Below are 20,719 nucleotides of genomic sequence, written 5' to 3'. Positions count from 1 at the left end.
GTCATTACCTGTGTGATCTTGGTCTGGTCACTTAGCAGCTGTGAGCTTCTATTTCCTCAAAATATCTCAAGTTCTTTTCCAAGGCTAACCATTTCTAATAATGTTATATAATGTTACATGACTGACTAGGGTGGGAAAAGTAAAAAAATATGTTATTTATAGAGACCTGGCTTGGTCTTTGTCTAATACTTCCCTTAAAGGTTTTGTCCTTTTTTCTGGGAGCAGGGAGGAGGGAGGTCTGATTCTGAGCCTGGTCAGCATTGTGTTCAGGGGGTGAAAGGCAAACACAGAGTGTTAGCATTCTGTTAACAGTTTGCCACTGACAACATCCCTACCCTTCTAGTAAGAGAACCTGGGTGATGGGTTGGGGCTGCATGGGACTTATTTTTTAGAGTAGGAAGGGAAGACTATAGCATTCAAGAATTTACCTTTCCATACACAAATATGACTGTATAAAGAAGTGTCATCCCTGTCCTCAACTTATTAGTGCCATGGGGTTTATATATCATCCAATTAAGTATTGTTATCTCAGGGATTTAACTAGAAAGCATAAATTAGAAAATAGTCAATTTTGACATATTCTATAGGATACACTCAGTAAATTTTGGTTGGATTGATTATACAAGGAACTAATACTAAATGAAATCTAAAGTTAGCAATAAGACTAGACAAATACTTAGGAGTGACTGTGGGTAGTAACAGCTTATTTATTCAGTTGCCAAGGCAATGCAAGGTGCTTATGACCACATGGGAGAATGTAAAGGATGGCGGTCTGGCAGCTGTTCAAATGAGCACATATACACTGATCAGAAAGTATCTCTGTCCTTAACCTCTCTCATATATGGATGAAGACAAAGAGTTCAAGGGCAGGGGAAACCGGTCAAGTATGTGAAGTTTGGGGGACCTTGTGGCTTGCTTTTCTCCCTGACATCTTGTCATCATAGGACCTTCTCTTTCAAATCTTTGTCTTGTATAAAATAGGAAATTAGCTGCTCTCAGTTACATTTACCTGAGTAGATTTAAAATAATATGCTAACTCCTCTATTTTAAACACTTTAATTTTAGTATAGAAAGACTATCTTAATCTGTTTAAATAATTTAAGCATTCCTTAGAAGTCAAGTAAGAATGGTGTTGGAGTTAGAGCATAGGCACAGGGGCATTCTGCAATTTAAGGAAATTATACCACTCTTGAGACTGGCGCCTCCAGCTTAATCTACTTTAATTGTTTAGGGATGTTCCAGGAGTTGGAGGAAAAGGAGTAAAGGAAAAAACATTGTTCATTTGAGAGAAACACAGATGTTTTTCTTATTCTTTAAATGGTATATATAAATGGTATATATATTCCTCTTGTATATATCACAGTAAGAAAAAAATAAAGTATCAGTAATAATTTCATCCCTCCCTCCCTCAGTGTCCTATCAATAAATAGCTTTACTGGAGTAACCAAAGTTTTACAAATTCCCTTAGACATTGGTTGCCTAAAACCTGAGTACACAGAAGCATCTCCCCCGGTTGAAGTCCTGGACTCTAGAGTTACTTTGCTATTTTTCTGTGTCCTGGTTTTGAAGGGGTCCCCTGTCTTCAGCAACCTTTGTAAAAACAAACAAAACCCCACCACTTTTTTTCTCTTTTAGTCTTCTGCTTTGAAATCCCCAGAGTCCATTTTGCCAGTGTAATATCCTGGTTTCAATTTCTTTCTCCTTCCACATGGTAATCGTGTTCTTCCTTCCAGACAGGCAGTCTTCATCCTCCTGCTTCCAAATTGCTGCTGCCTCAGGGCACCTGGAGTTGAGGGCAGGGCTGGGAAGAAGCAACAGCTGGACATGTTGCCCACGTGTCCCTCAGGTAATTGGGAGTAAGGGGAAGAGGGAAAATGGAGGCTTCCTTGGATGCAGTAGTAGATAGTTTGCCTTTGAGCATGGGATAGGTTGAGAACATGAAACTTGTGTATAGGGAGAATCAAGTCCAGGACTTTTTAACTTGTCTGCATTATGATTAATTTAGCAATTTCCTGGGCCTCCCCGGTGGCGCAGCGGTTGAGCGCTGGGTTGCGAAGCTGTCTGCGGCCTCTGCGGCGCTGGTTCGATCCCCGGCTGCAACCTGGCCACCGGAGGAGGGTCCCACATGGCGCTCAGACCTATCCTGCTGCCCGCTGCTCCCCTCAGCAGTGTACTTCGGTCCCCCTGCCTGCTCTGCTCCCCGCTCTGGCTCTGGTGAATTCTCTCACCCTCCCGCGCTTCTGACTGTACCCAGTGCATGTATAAACAAAACAAACAAACAAAAAAATAAATAAATAAAACATGCCTCTATTAAAAAAAAAATTAGCAATTTCCTAAGCTGAGTGCATGACACCTGATACTGATTAGATGGCAAAAAGTATTAAAGTATTTGTTGAATAAACAAAGTTGAGTTGGTAATGAGGAAATACAACTTTGACTTTGATATCAAAAAAGTGAGAGGAGTCAAATGATTTGCAATGTAAAAGTCAAAAATCATGATATATGTGAGCTGCTTATCTATTACCATGCAATTTTTTTATGTGTAAAAAGTACTTTCAAATGAATGTTGTTGTATATTGTTAACAGTAGTAAATTCTATAAATGTTAGGTATGATTAGCAAGGTAGGAAGGAGGGAACCAGTTGGTTCCTTATTTTTATTACTGATTAAATTATTCAAATAAATTGTAGACTAAATGGTCATTTGGCATTAACTTAGACATTTTCAAGAGACAGGAAGCTAACTACCTTCTAAGGGAACCCATTTCTTCGAAAACATTCTTTTTTTTTTTTTTTGAAGATTAATTTATTTATTTATACAAGCACTGGGTACAGTCAGAGGCACGGGAGAGTGAGAGAATTCACCAGAGCGGGGAGCAGAGCAGGCAGAAGGACCGAAGTACACTGCTGAGGGGAGCAGCGGGCGGCAGGAGAGGTCTGCGCGCCATGTGGGACCCTCACCCGGCAGCCGGGGATCGAACTGGTGCTGCAGAGGCCGCAGGGAGCTTCGCAACCCAGCGCTCAACTGCTGCGCTACCGGGGAGGCCCCGAAAAATTCTTACATTAAGCAGAAACAGTCCCCTTATTCCCTTCTCTGTGATCCTACAAAACAAGTCTGCAGCCTTTCTTATTTGGCAGATCTTCCCATGTGTAAAGACAAGCTACTATGACTGAAGTAGATGTGCATGTAACACACGCACACACACGCACACACACACATCTTATTTGGCAGATCTTCCCATGTGCAAAGACAAGCTACATGACTGAAGTAGAGATGTGTCTGTAACACACACACACACACACACACACACTTTAGCTAATCTCATAGCTGTTCAAGAAAGCAACAGTCTTACCATTTAAAGCTTGTCCAGTGCCTGATCTGAAATTAGCCTTACTTTCTCCCTATTACATCCCAAGTTCCCTGCAGATCTCAAAACTGTTATATATTAAAACCCTGTGGACCTGGTCAGATGTTCTGCTATATTAATTATAATTCAGATCATGGTTGTGGATTCTGTATGCAGATGTGCATAGAAAACTTGCAGATGTGCACAAAGGAAAAGCTGTTGAACAGGCTTGAATAGATTGTACTGGTGCCAGGCATATTTATCACAGGCTAGTTACTGAGAATGCTGATGGATTTATTTCATGACCTGGACAGTATCAAAACGTAATGAGCAGAGACTCAATTTAGGTAGTAGGAAACAAATATACACACACACACACAAGCACGCACACATACACGCACCTCTTCTCCATCGTACCTCCTCAAAAAAAATCTATACAGTGGGTTTATATTTTTTGGAAGTTTCAGATGTTGACTTAGAAGTAACCAATTAGTTTTTACTGTAGAGATTTTATTTTTTTACTTATCAAGGGTAGCGTTAGTTTATATCCTCATAGGATTCAGAGAAATAGGTGCACACCTCACCCAGACTATGGGGATTTAAAGTACTTTAAAAAATATTTTAAATGAGGGCCTCCCTGGTGGCGCAGCGGTTGAGCGATGGGTTGCGAAGCTGCCCGCAGCCTCTGCAGCGCCAGTTCGATCCCCGGCTGCTCCCCGGCCACTGGAGGAGGGTCCCACATGGTGCGCAGACCTCTCCTGCCGCCCGCTGCTCCCCTCAGCAGTGTACTTCAGACCCTCTGCCTGCTCTGCTCCCCGCTCTGGCTCTGGTGAATTCTCTCACCCTCCCATGCTTCTGACTGTACCCAGTGCTTGTATGTATGTATGTATCAATCAATCAATAAATCTTTAAAAAAAAAAAAAAAAAATATTTAAATGAAAACATGGTATCTTAGTTGCTGATAATATTAGGAATTTCAAGCTCATCATTGACTTGGTTTGTAACATTGACTATGAGAAGCTATTATTGTAGCCATTCATTTTTTAATTACAAAAAATTTCAAACATATACATGTAGAGAAGAAAGTACAATGAACTCCCATATCCATCACCCAGATTGAGTGTTAATATTTTTATCTCATTTGGTTCATTATTTTCCCCCATTTTTTCTCTTTATTGAAGTGTACCTCAAATATACATATTTTAACACCTCTAAAAATATGAGCAAATATGCCATTTACACCCAAAAACTAGCAATTTTTTTATATTATCTAGTCTGTAATCAACTTTCTTTGGCTATCTCCAAAATGTCTTTTTATAATTAGTGTGTTAGAATCCTGTCCAAACAAGGTCCATACATCATTGTTTCTAATGACTTTATAGAAATAATTCAATAATCTTTAATAAAATTACAGACTTGAGCCTCCTAGTGGTGCAGGGATTAAAGACCCAGCCAACCACTGTGACATGAATTCAATCCTCAGCCAAAGAGCCAAACCACATGGGGCAGCAGGCCTCTCTGGTGGTACCTGCTGCTGCCCTCAGCAGTGAGCTTCAGTCAATCTGCCTGTTCTGTTCCCCACTCTGTCTCTGGTGAACCCTCTCACCCCCCCACCTCTGGCCTATACCCCAATATTTATTTACATAAATAAATAAGTTTTTAGGGCCTCCCTGGTGGCGCAGGGGCTTAAAACACAACCTATGAAGCAATCCGCAACCTCTGTAGCACGAGTTCGATCCCCGGCCCACCAGGGAGAAACCACATGGTGCAGCAGACCTCTCCTGTCTCGCCGTTGCTCCCCTCAGCAGTGTATTTCAGTCAGTCTGCTTGTTCTGTTCCCCACTCTGTCTCTGGTGACTCCTCTCACCCCCTGTATCTCTGACCTGTACCCCAGCTCTTGTATGTATAAAGAAATAAATCTTTAAAAAAAATAATATTATAGACTTGGGCAACCATCGTCACAACCTAGTTTTAGAGCATTTCTACTCCCACCCCTTTTGCTTCCAGCCCATTTGAGGGGAACCACTGATCTATTATCTTTTTACATAAATTTCCCTTTGCTGGACACTTTTACCATAAGTATTCTAAAATCCAATTTCCTCCTCTTTCACATCCTCCCTTCCCAATTCTTGTTCTGTACAGTGTCCCTGAGCTGCTTTCTGGTGTCATATACTTTGTTCCTTTATCCTCCTCCCCATTAATAGTTCTTATAATTGGAATTTAGCTTCAGAGCAGCATTATCCAATAGAACTTCTGCAATGATGGAAATGTTCTACTTAGCATTACTGTTTAAAGGCAACATGTGGCTTAGAGCACTTGAGATTGAGAAAACAACTTTTTTTTACTTAAAAAATTTGTGGCTGCTGGCTATCAATTTAGTGCCACTCTAGAGGCTTAGCTTTAGGTTCAACAATTTTGGGTGTGGATATTTTATAGGTGATGGCTGTATGCTTTTGTTGGATCACATCAGGAGTCACACAGTTTTTATCTCACTTTCAGTAATGCAATGAGTCACCAAGGGGTTCAAATGACTTCATGCCTTTATGAATATTGTCTGAAGCAATTATTTTACTAGGTAAAAGTTATTTCCCTAATTCTATCATTCCCAAAACATTTATGCCTGGAATTATTTAGTAAAGAACTTTCCTTCATTAACTCAAGTGATTGGGTTATCCTAAAATACATTTTGTAAAGAAAAAGCAGGATAAACCTTATTAGTTGCATTTTAATTGCCAATTTTCAGAATGTGTCCAGTTATTTCCAGTGGGGTTCAATGAGGAGACATTCCATTTTTTTAATATCATTATGAACATGCAGTTTATCTATTTGGTGTACTTTAATCAGTTGCATTTATTTTTGCTGCTCACAATATCCTATCTTTGCATAATAGCCTTTGTGTTGTCTCATATAGTTTTTGATAAAACCATAGGGAACACTAATCCTTAGGGAAATAAAAGTCGAAATTACAGTAAGATATCTCACATCCATTAGGATGGCAACTATAAAAAACCCCCTAAAAATAACAAGTGTTAGTAAGGATGTGGAGAAATCGGAACCCTTGTGCAATGTTGATAGGAATGTAAATGGTAAGCTGCTATGGAAAAGAGTAGTGTTTGCTCAAAAAATTAAAAATAATATTACCTATAATCCAGCAGTTCCATTTTTGAGTACATACTCAAAGGAGTTAAAAGCAGGAACTTGAAGAGATACTTGCACATCCATGTTCATAGCAACATTACTTGTAATAGCCAAAGATGGGAACAACCCAAGTGTTCGTGAATGGATAAATGGATAGACAAACTGTGGGTTATACACAATTAAATATTATTTAGGGTTAAAAAGGAAGAAATCTTGGCACATGGCACAACTTGGATAAACCTTAAGAACATTATATTAGGTGAAATAAGCTAGTCACAAAAGGACAAATGCTGTGTGACTTCACATATATGAAATACCTGGAGTAGTCAAGATCATAGAAAGAGAAAGTAGAATGGAGTTTGCCAGGATCTTTGGGGAAGAGGAGGAGTTACTGTTTAATGGGTATTGGTTTTAATTTTGCATTAAGAAAAGAGTTTTGTGAGTGGGTGGTGGTGAAAGCACAATAATGTGAATGTACTTAATGCCACTGAACTGTTCATTTAAAAATGGTTAAGAGGGTTCTCCCTGGTGGTGCAGGGGTTAAAGTCTCAGTGCTGTCAAGCTATCACCAGTCACTGTGGATTGAGGATCCCCAGCCAAGGAACTAATCTACATGGCGGGGCAGACCTCTCCTGTCTCACTCACTGCTTCCCTCAGCAGTGTATTTCAGTATTTCCACCTGTTCTGCTCCCCACTGTGTCTCTGGTAAATCCTCTCGCCCCCTGGTGAATCCTCTGGCCTATACCCATTTCTTGTATGCACAAATAAATAAAAGTAATCTTTAAAAAATAAAATAAAGATGGTTAAGGTGGTAGATTTTGTTATATATTTTACCATGTTTTTTTTTTTTTAAACTGAGGTAACATTGGTTTATAACATTACATGTGATTGAGAGGCATAGGAACACACCTCTTCAGATGCCTGTCCTCACACTACCGCCACCACCAAGATACCCATAGCCCTCCACCCTCGTCCCTTATATCCCATCACTCTATTTTTTCCCCTTTCCCTCTTGAAGCCTTAATTCCACAGTTTTCTAGCATTTGTTATTGGTTTAATTTTATTTCATCCTTTCTTCTTTCTCCGTATTTCACATGCAAGTGAAATCATCTAGTATTTGTTTTTCTCCTTCTGACTTATTTCAGTTAACATTATCCCCTCCAGTTTTATCCATGTTGTTGCAAATCGCAAGAGTTCATCTTTTCTTATAGCTGAGTAATGTTCCATTGTGTACATATACCACATTTTCCTAATCCTAATCCTTGGGTACTTAGGTTGTTTCCATGACTTGACTATTGTAGATTGTGCTGCAGTGAACATAGGAATTCATCTATCCCCAAGAATTAGTGGTTTTGCATTCATCAGGTATATACCTAAGAGTGGAATTGCTGCATCATATGGTAGGTCTATTTTTTTTTTAAAGATATATATATTTATGCATACAAGGCCAGCGGTGCAGGAGGTGAGAGGATTCACCAGAGACAGAGAGGGGAACAGAACAGACAGACAGACTGAAATATACTGCTGAGGGGAGTAGTGGGTGAGGCAGGAGAGGTCTACTGCACCATGTGGGTATCTCCTTGGCTGGCCGGGGATAGAACTCATGCTGCAGTGGCTACGGATAGCTTCACAATGCTGTCCTTAAACCCTTGCCCACCAGGGAAGACCTTTTCTTTTAAAGATTTATTTATGCATACAAGAACTGGGGTGTAAGCCAGAGGTGCAGGGGCAGGGGGTGAGAGGATTCACCAGGGAGGCCCCGGGTAGGTCTATTTTTAATATTTTGAGAAACCAATGTACTGTTTCACTGTTTTCCAAAGGGACTGGACTAGTATACATTTCTCACCAACAGTGTACAAAGGTTCCTTTTTACCACGTCCTTGCCAACACCTGTTGTTTCTGGTTCTTAAATATGGGCTGTTCTCACTGGTGTGAGATGGTGTCTCATTGTGGTTTTATTTTCATTTCCCTGAAGGTAAGTGATGAATATTTTTTCATGTGCCTGTTGGCCATCTTTGGAGAAATGTTTATTTAGCTTTTTGGTCCATTTTTTGATTGGGTTATTTGTTTTGTTTTGAGTTGAATTCTCTATGGATCTTGGATATTAGCCCTTTGTTGTATATATGATGAGCAGATATTTTCTCCCATGCATTCTTTTTGTTTTACTTATAGTTTCTGTTCCTGTTCAGAAGCTTTTTAGTTTGATGTTGTTCATTTGTTTATACTTACTTTTGTTTCTCTCACCACTGGAGATGAGTTCACAAGATATCCTGGAGCCAGTGAAGTGTTTTGCCTACTTTTTCTTCAATGTACTTTATGGTTTCTGGTTTTCTATCCATGTCTTTAATCCACTTTGAGTTAATTTTTTTGTAAGGTGTACCATAGTTCCTTAAAAAGCAATTTCCTGTGTGCAAAAGTCTGATTGGAATTCATTTAAGTGAGAATGGATATATACAAAATCAACAAAAGGAATTTAAAAGTCCATTTATATGTCACTTAAAACCAGGCATTGTTATTTTCTTCATATTTGTATATTTTCTTTATATTTATATATTGTTAAAGAAATTTTGGTGTCTCTCAACCACCTCAGTTACTAAGGAAAGTCAAGGGATGGCTTACAGAGTGGCTTAAGACTTTTAGGAATCTGGGGGTGTTCATTATCTGGACTGTGGTGATAGTTTCATGGATGTCAAAATTCATCAATTGTGTGTGTTAAATATGTACAACAATAATAGTTATATGACAAAACTATTTATAGCATTAAAAAAATCCATAGGGAACATTTTCTCTCACTGTATCCTGTGACACTTTAAACACACTTAAACCAGATTTTCTTGGAATATTAGATCTGGTTTTCTCCTAATATGAAGTATCTAGTTTAATCTCATCTTTAGGAAGAGGACTTAGGGCCCAAGAGTTTAAGGTTATGTGGCTAAGTGGTGGTACAGCTGGCAGAATACCTCTCCGGACTGATGTTTTTATTATTGCCCCACAGTGGCTGCTAATATCCCCTTGGAAAATGATTTTACCTCTTGGGTTATCTCTTCAATAGATCTTAAAATAACATCTTTTCCTTATAATGTTGATGAGAAAAAAAAATTTCTATGATGTTGAATGAAATGATGTTATTTGAGGATCTGGTTTTCTTACATGTCAATTAAAGTCATAGTTGCCAAGAACCAATGGACAACATTAAGTGAAAACATTAAGTTTTCACTTAATGTTGGTGTCTTCATTAGTGCTTTGCCACACTTAAAATAATTCTTATTCTCCTCTCCTTCTGTGTCATATCTCATAAATTAAATCCTGTAGAATTTTTTTTTTTGGATAGCATTTATCATATCCAATTCTGACTTTTAGTGATGCTATAATTGACCAGTGGGTTTGAGGGTGACAGCTTCACTTTATTGTATCGTTCCCTGTTAACTTTTTTATCTAACATTTTCATCAATTGATGAATATTTCTCTTCCCCTTATTCAGAGCTTTATTCCTGCTTGTTTGTTTTCCTGGGCATTTTGATTTTTCTCCTACTATGTACTACTGCTTGGTTATTCTTTTAATACAGCTTACTGATCTTGCTTTTGTCTTACACAAACACTTCTCTAAAGCCTAACCAAAATCTGTGGCCCGAAAACTGATTAGCAAAGGCCTTTTTTTGTTGTTTTTTTTTTTAACTTGAACGCTTTTAGGCAGAGAATGGCCTCAGCTCAGCCTGCATGGCTTTCTTTTGTTTGTATCCAACTCATTTCATTCATTTACACTTTCTGTTTGTTCTAGTAGCCATTGCAACACGTCCTGATATTTAGCATGGTCTTCAATGCCCTGTACACTGCCCACACTCTATTTTCCCATCTTTATTCCCTAATGCTCCCTCAATAGGAAACCTTTGTCTCTTTTCTTATCCTGTTCCTCCTTTTCTTCTCTCTTACCCTTAACCAAATACCTTGACAATTAGTTAATCTCACACTAATGTTCAGTTTCTGTCACTGTGTATGAAATTAAGGATTTATGAGTTTTTCTAGCATTGGTTGGACTCATAAAATGTTTACATTTTATGAGAGACTATGGGAAAGACTGATACGTAAACAGACATTGTTAATGATTTAAAAGTACAATTGTAAATAGTGAGGAATTCTGCTCAGAAGGGTAGAAATGGTAATTATGTCTGGGAGGGTTATATCTTCACCTTTCTCTGACTGTTTCAAATCCCATGTTCTATGGCTGTATGAATCCTTAAAACATGTTTTTTAGTTATCTATGGCTCTAAAACTAGATTATAACCTTTTTGAGAAGAGTGATTCTATTTGTATTTCATACTTTTATATCCTCCCTTGCTCATAATAGGTACTTAAAATTTTGTTGAAGATATATCAGTCAAGATTTTTGGTGACAAGAAACAGAAAACTATCTTGCAGTTTTAAGCACAAAAGATTTACTGGAAGGATAATGGAGGCTCATAGAAATGACAAGAGGCCAGAAGAGCAGGTTTGGAAAATAGGCAGGAACCAAAAGGGCTCCAGAGCATAGACAGTCATAGCAATTGACCAGCTAGTTGCTGTCATTTCAATACTGCCATCCTCACTGCATTCCTCCATAAATCAATCCTAACATTACCTTTGACTTTGGTTCATTCTTCAAAACTTCGGCGTTCTAATCAGCTCCACCTTTCAGAGAGTAGAGACAGAAGACTCTGTCTCCTTGGGTTCTCAGAGCAAAGCCTCTCATAAGACTATCCTCAAAATAGATTTTCCAAATAAGAAAATTTGGATGCTGGACACCCTCTTGTTGCTACTTCCAAGGGGAAAAAAACCAACAAAAAATATCCGCTAGTAATGATTGAAGAAGGTATTGTAAACTTTGCTTTGGGAAATTTGGAGAGTCTATGGCAGAGAAGTGAATTATGGTAAAGATCCCGGGACAGATGGGGTAAAGATGGTAAAGATCCCGCCACAGAAGTCCTGTGGCGAAGACTTTGAGAACTAAGTGTTGACAAGTGGAAAGTTAGACAGATAGGATGAGGAACCCAAGAACAATATCTATCATTTTATTTAGGGCATGTTCTAATTACTAACATGTTTTTGGTAGCTCATTTAGTTAGACTAAATTAAAGTTTTTGAAGTATATAATATATCCAAATAGTTAAGCGTTAAAACATGCAAAGGTTTAGCATAAAAGTCTTCCTTTAAGGGCCTCCCCTGGTGGTGCAGCGATTGAGTGCTGGCCTGTGAGGCTGCCTGCAGCCTCTGCAGTGCCGGTTTGTTCCCTGGCCACCGGCAAGGGTCCCACAAAAAAAAAAAAAAATCTTCCTTTAACCCTGCCCCCACATGTCAAAATTCTCCTTAATAGGTATTTGTTAGTTTCCTGCTATGCTAAAGACTAAAAAAAATGCCCTATAAACAAATATGGATACTTGTTTTTTGTATACAAATGACATCTTATTCCTTTATTATGGACAGTGCTTTTTGAATATATTATGTATTGGTAAGCTTTCTACATAAGCACATAAAAAGCTTTCTCATTCTTTTTTACAAGTATTTCCTTGTATGGATGTAACATAAATGATTTAAGTTGTCTCTCTGTTAGTGGATATTTAGGTTGTTCTTGGTCTTTTCCTGTTATAATGAATATTTAGTAAACAATTACATTTATCATTTTATGTGTTTGAGTGTGTCCTTTGATGAATTGCTGAAAGTAGGTCAGTTTCACATTTTTAATTTTATAGAGAGTGCCAAATTGTCTTCCATAAGAGTTTAACAGCTTTGAGTTCCAACAATTTACGAGAATTCTTGCTGCCCACTACTGATTTTAAGGATTCAGTTTTGAGGTTTCTGAATAGAAAAGGCTGAAGAGGAATTTTTTTTTTTTTTTTTACCTTATTTCTACTCTTAGTCTCTGAGGGAGACATCAGAAGCAAGAAGATGTGTACTCTTGGGCAATAAACGTTTGTGTGATGTTCTTTATACGATGAGTATTTAGGCTGCTTTCCTTACTCTCCTAAATTCTTTGCAATCTAAATGTTTGTTTATGAAAATAAAATTAACATTAATATCATGCAGTTTCGGGCCTCCCCAGTGGCGCAGCCATTGAGAGCTGGCCTGCGAAGCTGCCCGCAGCCTCTGCAGCACCGGTTCAATCCCTGACTGCCGGCGAGGGTCCCACATGGCACGCAGACCTCTCCTGCCAAGCCCACTGCTCCCCTCAGCTGTGTATTTCCGTCTGCCTGTTCTGTTCCCTGCTCTGGCTCTGGTGAATTCTCTCACCCTCTGGTACTTCTGACTGTACCCAGTGCTTGTATAAATAAATAAATAAATCTTAAAAAAAAAAAGATAAAAAAAATCATGCAGTTTCTCTGCTTTATTTACATTCTTTACAGTCTTTATAATGAGAAAATTTCTTGTTACTATGTTTACTTGTTACTACCTTTACTTCCTAAAGGTATGGGGACTTCAGATTTGGAATTTGTGATTTCTTTTTCAGGAATGCTTGATCTAGATGTCATGTCTTGAGAACATGGTCTTATGACTGTTAACTTATGGCTGTAGGAATTCCAAAGACCTAAGTGTAGAATGGCATCATGCTTCAGTTATCATTGTTATCTGTGCAAATCTAACTTGGCCTTATAGAAAAGAAAATAAAATACTGCATCACACTGGACTTTTCTTATTGTTAGTATCAGGAAGTAATCCAAACTAATTTAGAAAAAAAAGAAAATTATGGATTCACATAATTCCACAGGCCAGGTTGGCTTCAGGCATTACTTGACTGGAACTCATGCATTGTTTGCAAAACCTGGTTCATCTATTTCTTTTGGCTCTGACATGGCTGTTTTGGTTACATTCTTAAGCAGATTCTTCTCTGTGATGCTAGGATGGCAGAAGCAGCTCTTGTCTATATCGTTCCAGGTTCAAATCCTCTCCCAGGATTTGTAATAAGTATTTCATTGAGTCTCTTTGGCTCATCTTGTGGTCCTTTTGTACAAGTGACTATGCCCAGGGAAATGGATTCACTCACTGTATATGCGCAGGCTAATAAATGTCAGTTTAAAACTTCATGCAAACATGTGTACTGAGAACAGACAGGGACTGAGAGCATTTTGCAGAGGTAACTTGGGATATAGTTATTGAAGGAAGGAGGAATAAATATATAGGACCCTAGTAGCAAATGTTTGTGTGCTTGTCATTTCCTATTTGCTAGACATTGGGCTAGATGCATCACAAAGGCAGTTGCATTTAATTTCATTCTCACAATGCCTCTGTGAGGTAATTATTTCTGTCTCTGCTTTACAGTTAAGGAGATAATCTCAGAGAGGCAGAATCATTGCCGAGTTTCATATCTCAGGTGCTATGTATGGGAATTTCATGTTATTGGTAATTTCTGGAATCAGTATTCTAACCAAAGTTTTTCTGAATCCAGGTACAATCCATTTGCCACCGTTGTCTCTCTAGTGTTCAAAAATAACCTGAACAATAACACCACCATTGAAAAGTGATTGCAGTCTAAATAATTATTTTGAAGATTAAAGCTCTCATCTGGATACACTTGTAAAAATGATGAATTATATTATTTTTATTTTATTCTTTGTGTAGTTTCATGTGGACTTCTTTCATTCATCCAATATGTAATTGTTGCACGCCTATCATGAACCAGGTACTGATCAGGAGCTGAGGATAAAGCAATGAACAAAACAAGAATACTGTCTCAAGGAACTTACATTCTAGTGTAAATAAAACATAGAGATATATAAATCAAGTGATCACAGGGCATCTCTTTTAGTTTAGATTATTGAAGGGGCATCAGCCCTCATAGACATTTGCTCGGGCAGTCAGAGCCATGAAATTTCATTCATAGTTTGCCCAATATTGACTCTGACAGAACTGCTCATTGTGGCCCAACTCAGATTAGAGCCAGAAGCAAGGTAAAGAACTAACTGAAATAACAATATGAAATCAGTCCACTCTAAGGAAAGTCAAATGAATTAAACACTCATTAAAATGGCCTTATTGGGCCTCCCCGGTGGCGCAGCGGTTGAGCGCTGGGTTGCGAAGCTCCCTGCGGCCTCTGCGGTGCCGGTTCGATACCCAGCTGCTTCCCGCCCACCGGAGGAGGGTCCCACATGGCGCACAGACCTCTCCTGCCGCCCGCTGCTCCCCTCAGCAGTGTACTTCGGTCCTTCTGCCTGCTCTGCTCCCCGCTCTGGCTCTGGTGAATTCTCTCACCCTCCCACGCTTCTGACTGTACCCAGTGCACGTATAAACAAACAAACAAACAATAAATAAATAAAATACGTGCCTCTTTAAAAAAAAAAAAATGGCCTTATCTTCATTTTTCTGGGTTGTTTTTAGAAAAACTTTGTCTCTCTACTCCAAACCACTACTTGCCCCTGTACACACAGAATTGGATATTGTTTCTAGCAATGATTCTCAAAAGACAGTTTGCCAATATATGGGGATCCCTTTTTAGGAGGTCTGGGAAGTTAAAACCATGTTCATAGTAAGACTAAGAAGTCACCTACCTGTTTTGCTTGATGGTGCAAAATCTGTGGTGGGTAAAACTCTCCTGTTTTAGAGTGACTCAGTACAGTGATGATAAGCTATTCATAGTCATTGCATTCCTACTCACAGTTCAATTTTTTTCACTTAACATTTTTTATGAATATTTAAGAACTTTTTGGTGAGTAAAAATTTTATTAAATCTCAATTCAAATAATTACTTTTTATAATATTCCAGGTGATATAATCGAAAGCATACAGAAAGCTGTTTTGCCTGTGTATTAAAGTACTATGGCTCTTGAGGAAAATCCCTAGAATGACTGAGTTGTGAGCTGACTTATCTGCTTTGCTCAGGGAATACTGGTTTTACTTAAGGGAACAATTGACAAACTGTGACTATTCAGACTTGGATTTGTAGCAGAAATTTTCTCAAAAATGAAGAAAGTAACCTTTTAAGGAAAGATTAATAAAAACAACTCAAAAGAGTTTTGTCAATGATAAAAATTCTATCTCTTTTAGGAATTTGTAAAACTTGGTAGCAATGGTGATCTTGACAGTGTCCCAATATTTAAATTTTTTTCTGATGAGATTGGTGACTAATTGATGAATATTATTTTTAGATGTTATAATGAAATGCATCAGGCTGTTTTTCTCTACCACTGGTCAAAAGATATGTTTTAGTTCTCTATTTTTTCTTCATGGTAAACCTAACCAGAGCGTTTCCCACAGATGTAAAAATTTATCAGGGAACTCTTCAGTTAGGTAGTAGAATTTACAGATCCCTTTTTGATGTCTGTCTAATTCATATAACTGAGGGCCTCCCTGGTGGCGCGAGGAGTTAAGCACCTCACTGTGAAGCAATCCGTAGCCTCTGCGGCCCGAGTTTGATCCCGGGCCAGCCAGGGAACAACCCACATGGCGCAGCAGACCTCTCCTGTCTTGCCCACTGCTCCCCTCAGCAGTGTATTTGAGTCAATCTGCCTGTTCTGCTCCCCTCTCTGTCTCTGGTGAATCCTCTCACCCCCCGCACCTCTGGCCTGTACCCCAGCTTGTATGCATAAATAAATAAATCTTTAAAAAAAAATCATGTAACTGAAGCCTTGGAATACAAATTGTTGGAGCTTTTTAGTGAAATGAGACTTGGTTTCAGAATTAGTCTGAGATCTTTCAGGATAGGGATCAAGCAAGAGTCAAGAAATATCCCTGCTGGGCCTCCCCGTTGGCGCAGCAGTTGAGCCTGTGGGTTGTGAAGCTGCCCGCAGCATCTGCAGTGCTGGTTCGATCCCCGGCCACCTGTGAGAGGGTCCCACATGGCGCGCAGACCTCTCCTGCCGCCCGCTGCTTCCCTCAGTAGTGTACTTCATCAGTCTGCCTGTTCTGTTCCCCTCTCTGGTTCTGGTGAATTCTCTCACCCTCTCGCGTTTCTGACTGTACCCAGTGCTTGTTAAATAAATAAATAAATCTTAAAAAAAAAAAAAGAAAGAAAGAAATATACCTGTGGTGTACTCCAATGAATGGAGTATGAATTACTGTATGAAACTATGTTTTTTACTTCAGCTCACCCCTGTAGGCCCCTTCCCCAAGCCATTGGTGCCAATAGTGGGCACCTTAAAGTGGGAGACTCCCCAAACTCCCTGACAAGTGGCAAGAGGGTGGGAATCCATAGCTGAAAGACACATGTTCTTCGTTTAAACCTTAAATGCTCTTTCCTGCAGAAACATACCAGTTGTGGCTAGCTTCTGTATCAGAGATACAAGTTATGTGTGAATGGGATGGCCTTCGTGGGCTTGCCTTAGAGCTTTGGGTGTCCTGAGTTCCAAATAAAATGTTTGGGATTTTTTTCTCCCTAAAATTGGGAACTGCTCTACTTTCTAAGCAAGTCTGCAACTTAAATCTGGGTAAAATGTTAGGTTATTATAAGGATAGATAAAATTAAAGATGGTTTTACAGTAGTAAAATAGGATCCCTTTACTCCTTAAGAGACTGGAGGATAAAGTTTGACCTGTGGGTATGGAATTGAGTCCTGCAGGACTCAAAATCAACAATGGAGGTAATGATCAAGAAGTGCCTGGGCCTCCCAGTGATGAAGTAGTTGAGTGCTGGGCTGCGAAGCTGCCTGCAGCTGCTGCAGCGCCGGTTCAATCCCCGGCCACCTGAGAGAGGGTCCCACATGGTGCGCAGACCTCTCCTGCCGCCCGCTGCTCTCCTCAGCAGTGTACTTCGGTCCTGCTGCCTGTTTTGCTCCCTGCTCTGGCTCTGGTGAATTCTCTCACCCTCCTGCGCTTCTGACTGTACCCAGTGCTTGTATAAATAAATAAAAATCTTAAAAAAAAAAAGAAAAGCTCCTGAATTCCCAAATTTTACCAAGTGGCATCATATTTTTCAGGGATGCTGGCATTCAAAGAAAAAAGCAAACATTCCACAAAATTGTCTATTTTCTAGTTAAACTTATGTCCTAAACTGTGTCTGAAAAGCTAAGTTGTAATTTTGAGGACACCATGGATGAAAGAGAAAAAAATTACTACCACTAGTAACAGATGTGAAATTACATTAGATAAATATAATCATTAGTTTCAGTCTCACCCTGGTTAATTTGTTTGTGGAAATGTGCAACCCATTATTCATTAGATAATTTTTCACACATTGATTAGAAAGCCATGTCGAATTGTGACCCTGCACATTTGGGCTTACCTATCTTGCAGTGAAGTATACTGCTTACAATAGTGGAAATGGGGGACAAAATGTTTATCTCAAGCTGATTTTGTGCCAATAAATAAAGTAAATCAATAGCCAGTGAAGTGTGAACAACATTTCTCTGCTGTATAATATGGTTTTGGGGGCAATTTGACATGCTACAAGGGGAAACAAGGGTCTCAAACAGAAAGGTAATAAAAGCAAATCATGCTGGTAACTGTTATTGAAGTCCTGTATTTTTCTATACTTGGGCAACTTTAAGATGTGGAAAATAATGCACATAAAATTATAAAAATGTTGAGGCAACTCTCCCCCATATTTATAAACATTTTTCTTATAGCCAGACTTGATTTTATTCGTCATGCACTCTCTACCTGTGACAAATCTTTTCTATTTTCTCTTTGATCTAATTTAGTACACAAATTCAGATAACTTTAATGTATTTATAGCAAATAAAACACAAAGACCTTAAATTTCAAATGGACTTCACTAGTAGTTAGCTCTCACCTAAATTTTACTGTTCAATACTAACTACTTAGAATAATCAAAAATCTCTCAAATTAAGAAATACTTTCTGCCTGAGAAAAACTTCAAGGATAGCCCCCATTTTCTCATCCTGTACCTTTCCTACCATTCCAAGCGCCATATAACAATAGGAAAATGAATCTCTTTTTCTAATACTCTGAAGAAGAAGAATGGTATGTTGCATTTATTAAGTGTATCTCAACAGTTTAAACTTCATATATTGTTTTTAAAATTAAGGTGAAAGTAACACGTTTCCACATAGTGTAGGTTGTATTTAAGTAATTAATGGTTAATTAAAACCAGGTTTTTGCCTTTAGGTTAGACAGTGAAGGGCTGTTCTATGTCACCATAGAATGTTAGGAGAATCTTAGGTTGTTTGTTTTCTAGAAGGAGTCTTTTGGCCTTCTTGGTCTAAAATAAAATCATTGGAAAGCCTGCAGATCAAGAGAGAAATGGTTATTGGTGTCCCAGAAACAGTGTTTTATTGCTCAAGAATGTTGTTTCCTTGACAAATTCTGTATACCATTGTTAGAATTGCAAAAAATCATAGGCCATAGACGTTTTAATGTGCCCCGACTTGTAGTATATTTATAATGACTAACCTTCATTCATGTGAAAAGTTCTGCAAATATGTATGTATGGCTTATTTTGAGATTATTGCCTCTCCCCGTCTTTGAAATTTGGACAGGGCTTTAGTCTGCCCAAGATTAATTTAAAAAATCTTGATTGAAGCATATTTATAATGTAACTAAAAGAAAGGTTTGTGATCTGACTTCCCACTCAGATGCCAAACTTAGCAGAAGTATAACTACTTGTGAGATCTGATATAAGAAAAGTATAGGGTGTGATAGAATTAGTATTATGTTGAAAATCAGTATTATATTGAAAATCAGATATGTATTCTCAGCCTTACTGTTGGTTAAATTAGGTACATTTTCTGGTTTTGCTAGATTAGGTTAGATCTAAGTCTTTAATTGTGCATGCATATAATATTTTTATAGAATAGCATCATATTATGCATGGATGGATAAACTTTATGTCTCAAAGTATAGTATACTTTTATTACCTGCTTTGTTTACATTTAATATATTGTAAACATTTTTCTATGTCATTATGTGTTTTCACATAATTTACAATGGAAATCATTTATTATGATAATCATATCCATGATATGGATTTGTTATAATTTATTTAATCATCTACTGGACACAGTCAAAACTGTCATCATATCTTATAAAATACTGTCATAGTTTATTAATTGGTCTTTTAATGCTCTTGCCTTTATAGTCTAATTTCTAGCCAGATAAATCTTTTTTTTAAATGATTTATTCTATTTTTTATTTTTTTAAAAAGATTTATTTATTTATTTATAGAAGCACTGGGTACAATCAGAAGAGCGGGAGGGTGAGAGAATTCACCAGAGCCAGAACGGGGACCAGAGCAGGCAGAAGGACTGAAGTACACTGCTGAGGGGAGCAGCGGGCGGCAGGAGAGGTCTGCACGCCATATGGGACTCTTGCCTGGTGCCGGAGATCGAACTGGTGCTGCAGAGGCTGCGGGCAGCTTCGCAACCCAGTGCTCAACCGCTGCGCCACTGGGGAGGCCCTAAATGATTTATTTTTATATATTTATGCATACAAGAACTAGGGTGTAGGCCAGAGGTGCAAGGATTCGCCAGAGACAATGGGGAGCAGAACAGGTAGATCTGCTGAAATACACTGCTGAGGGGAGCAGTGAGCAAGACAGGAGAGGTCTGCTGCACCATGTGCGTCAGCTCCCTGTCCAGGATTGAACTCAGGTTGTCGGGCGGTCTGTCACTGTGATAGCACTGAGACTTAATTCCTACACTACCAGTGAGGCCCAAATCTTTTTCTTTTTTTAATGGCAGATACAACATGGCCCTGCTCAAAACTCTCCATCTATCCTTAGAATAAAATCCAAAATCATTGTGTGACCTATAATGCACTGTGGACTTTGGCATAAGCCTACCTCTGGAGCCTTATTGCTACCGCTCTGCCTTACTTGCTGCACTCCTATCACTGTTGTCTTAGCTGTTTTGCAGTTCTCCAATTATGTCCCCACTTCAGGGCCTTTGCTCTTGCTGTTGCCTCTCAGTGGGACAGTCTTCTTTCTGATATTTGCATGATTTGTTCTTTTGCTTCCTTTAGGTTTCTCTCTGAGTATCATATCTAAGATAGCATTCTTTCACCATTGTTTCTTCCTCCTGTTTTTTTTTTTTTTCCCTTAATTGTGCTCTTTACTGCCTGACATTATTATGTATTTCTTTTCTTTTTAAAATTTCTATAATCCTGCAGGCAGGGCAGCAATTTGTTCATTGTTAAAACTTCAACTATGCCTAGTTTATAGAAGGCACTTGAAACCATTTACTGAATGACTTGAGGGTTTCTTCAGTATTTTTCTGTTATAAATATGGTAGGATGAGAAAAGTTACTGTTTTATCAGTTGTCTTTATTTGGAAAAGCATCTTGCTTAGTCTTTTCTGATGGAATGTGTGGCCCTGAGGAAT

At 38.6% G+C, this 20,719-nt stretch overlaps 1 protein-coding gene across 1 annotated transcript in view; it reads left to right on the top strand.

The window, feature by feature from the left end:
- Window positions 1-760: 760 nt before the first annotated feature.
- The window catches only part of WDR41 (WD repeat domain 41), a 148,683-nt gene continuing 128,724 nt past the window's right edge, over window positions 761-20,719 (top strand). Inside the window, exons 1-2 of the mRNA XM_054688005.1 lie at window positions 761-884; window positions 1,734-1,846. Of these exons, the coding sequence (XP_054543980.1) occupies window positions 842-884; window positions 1,734-1,846 (156 nt within the window). The 5' untranslated portion in view covers window positions 761-841. The remainder of the gene's footprint in view (window positions 885-1,733; window positions 1,847-20,719) is intronic.

Source organism: Talpa occidentalis, unplaced genomic scaffold, assembly GCF_014898055.3.
Source record: "Talpa occidentalis isolate TD23 unplaced genomic scaffold, MPIMG_talOcc4v2.1 talOcc4.6, whole genome shotgun sequence".
Taxonomy (NCBI): domain Eukaryota; kingdom Metazoa; phylum Chordata; class Mammalia; order Eulipotyphla; family Talpidae; genus Talpa; species Talpa occidentalis.
This window is presented reverse-complemented; position numbering and strand designations above follow the sequence as displayed.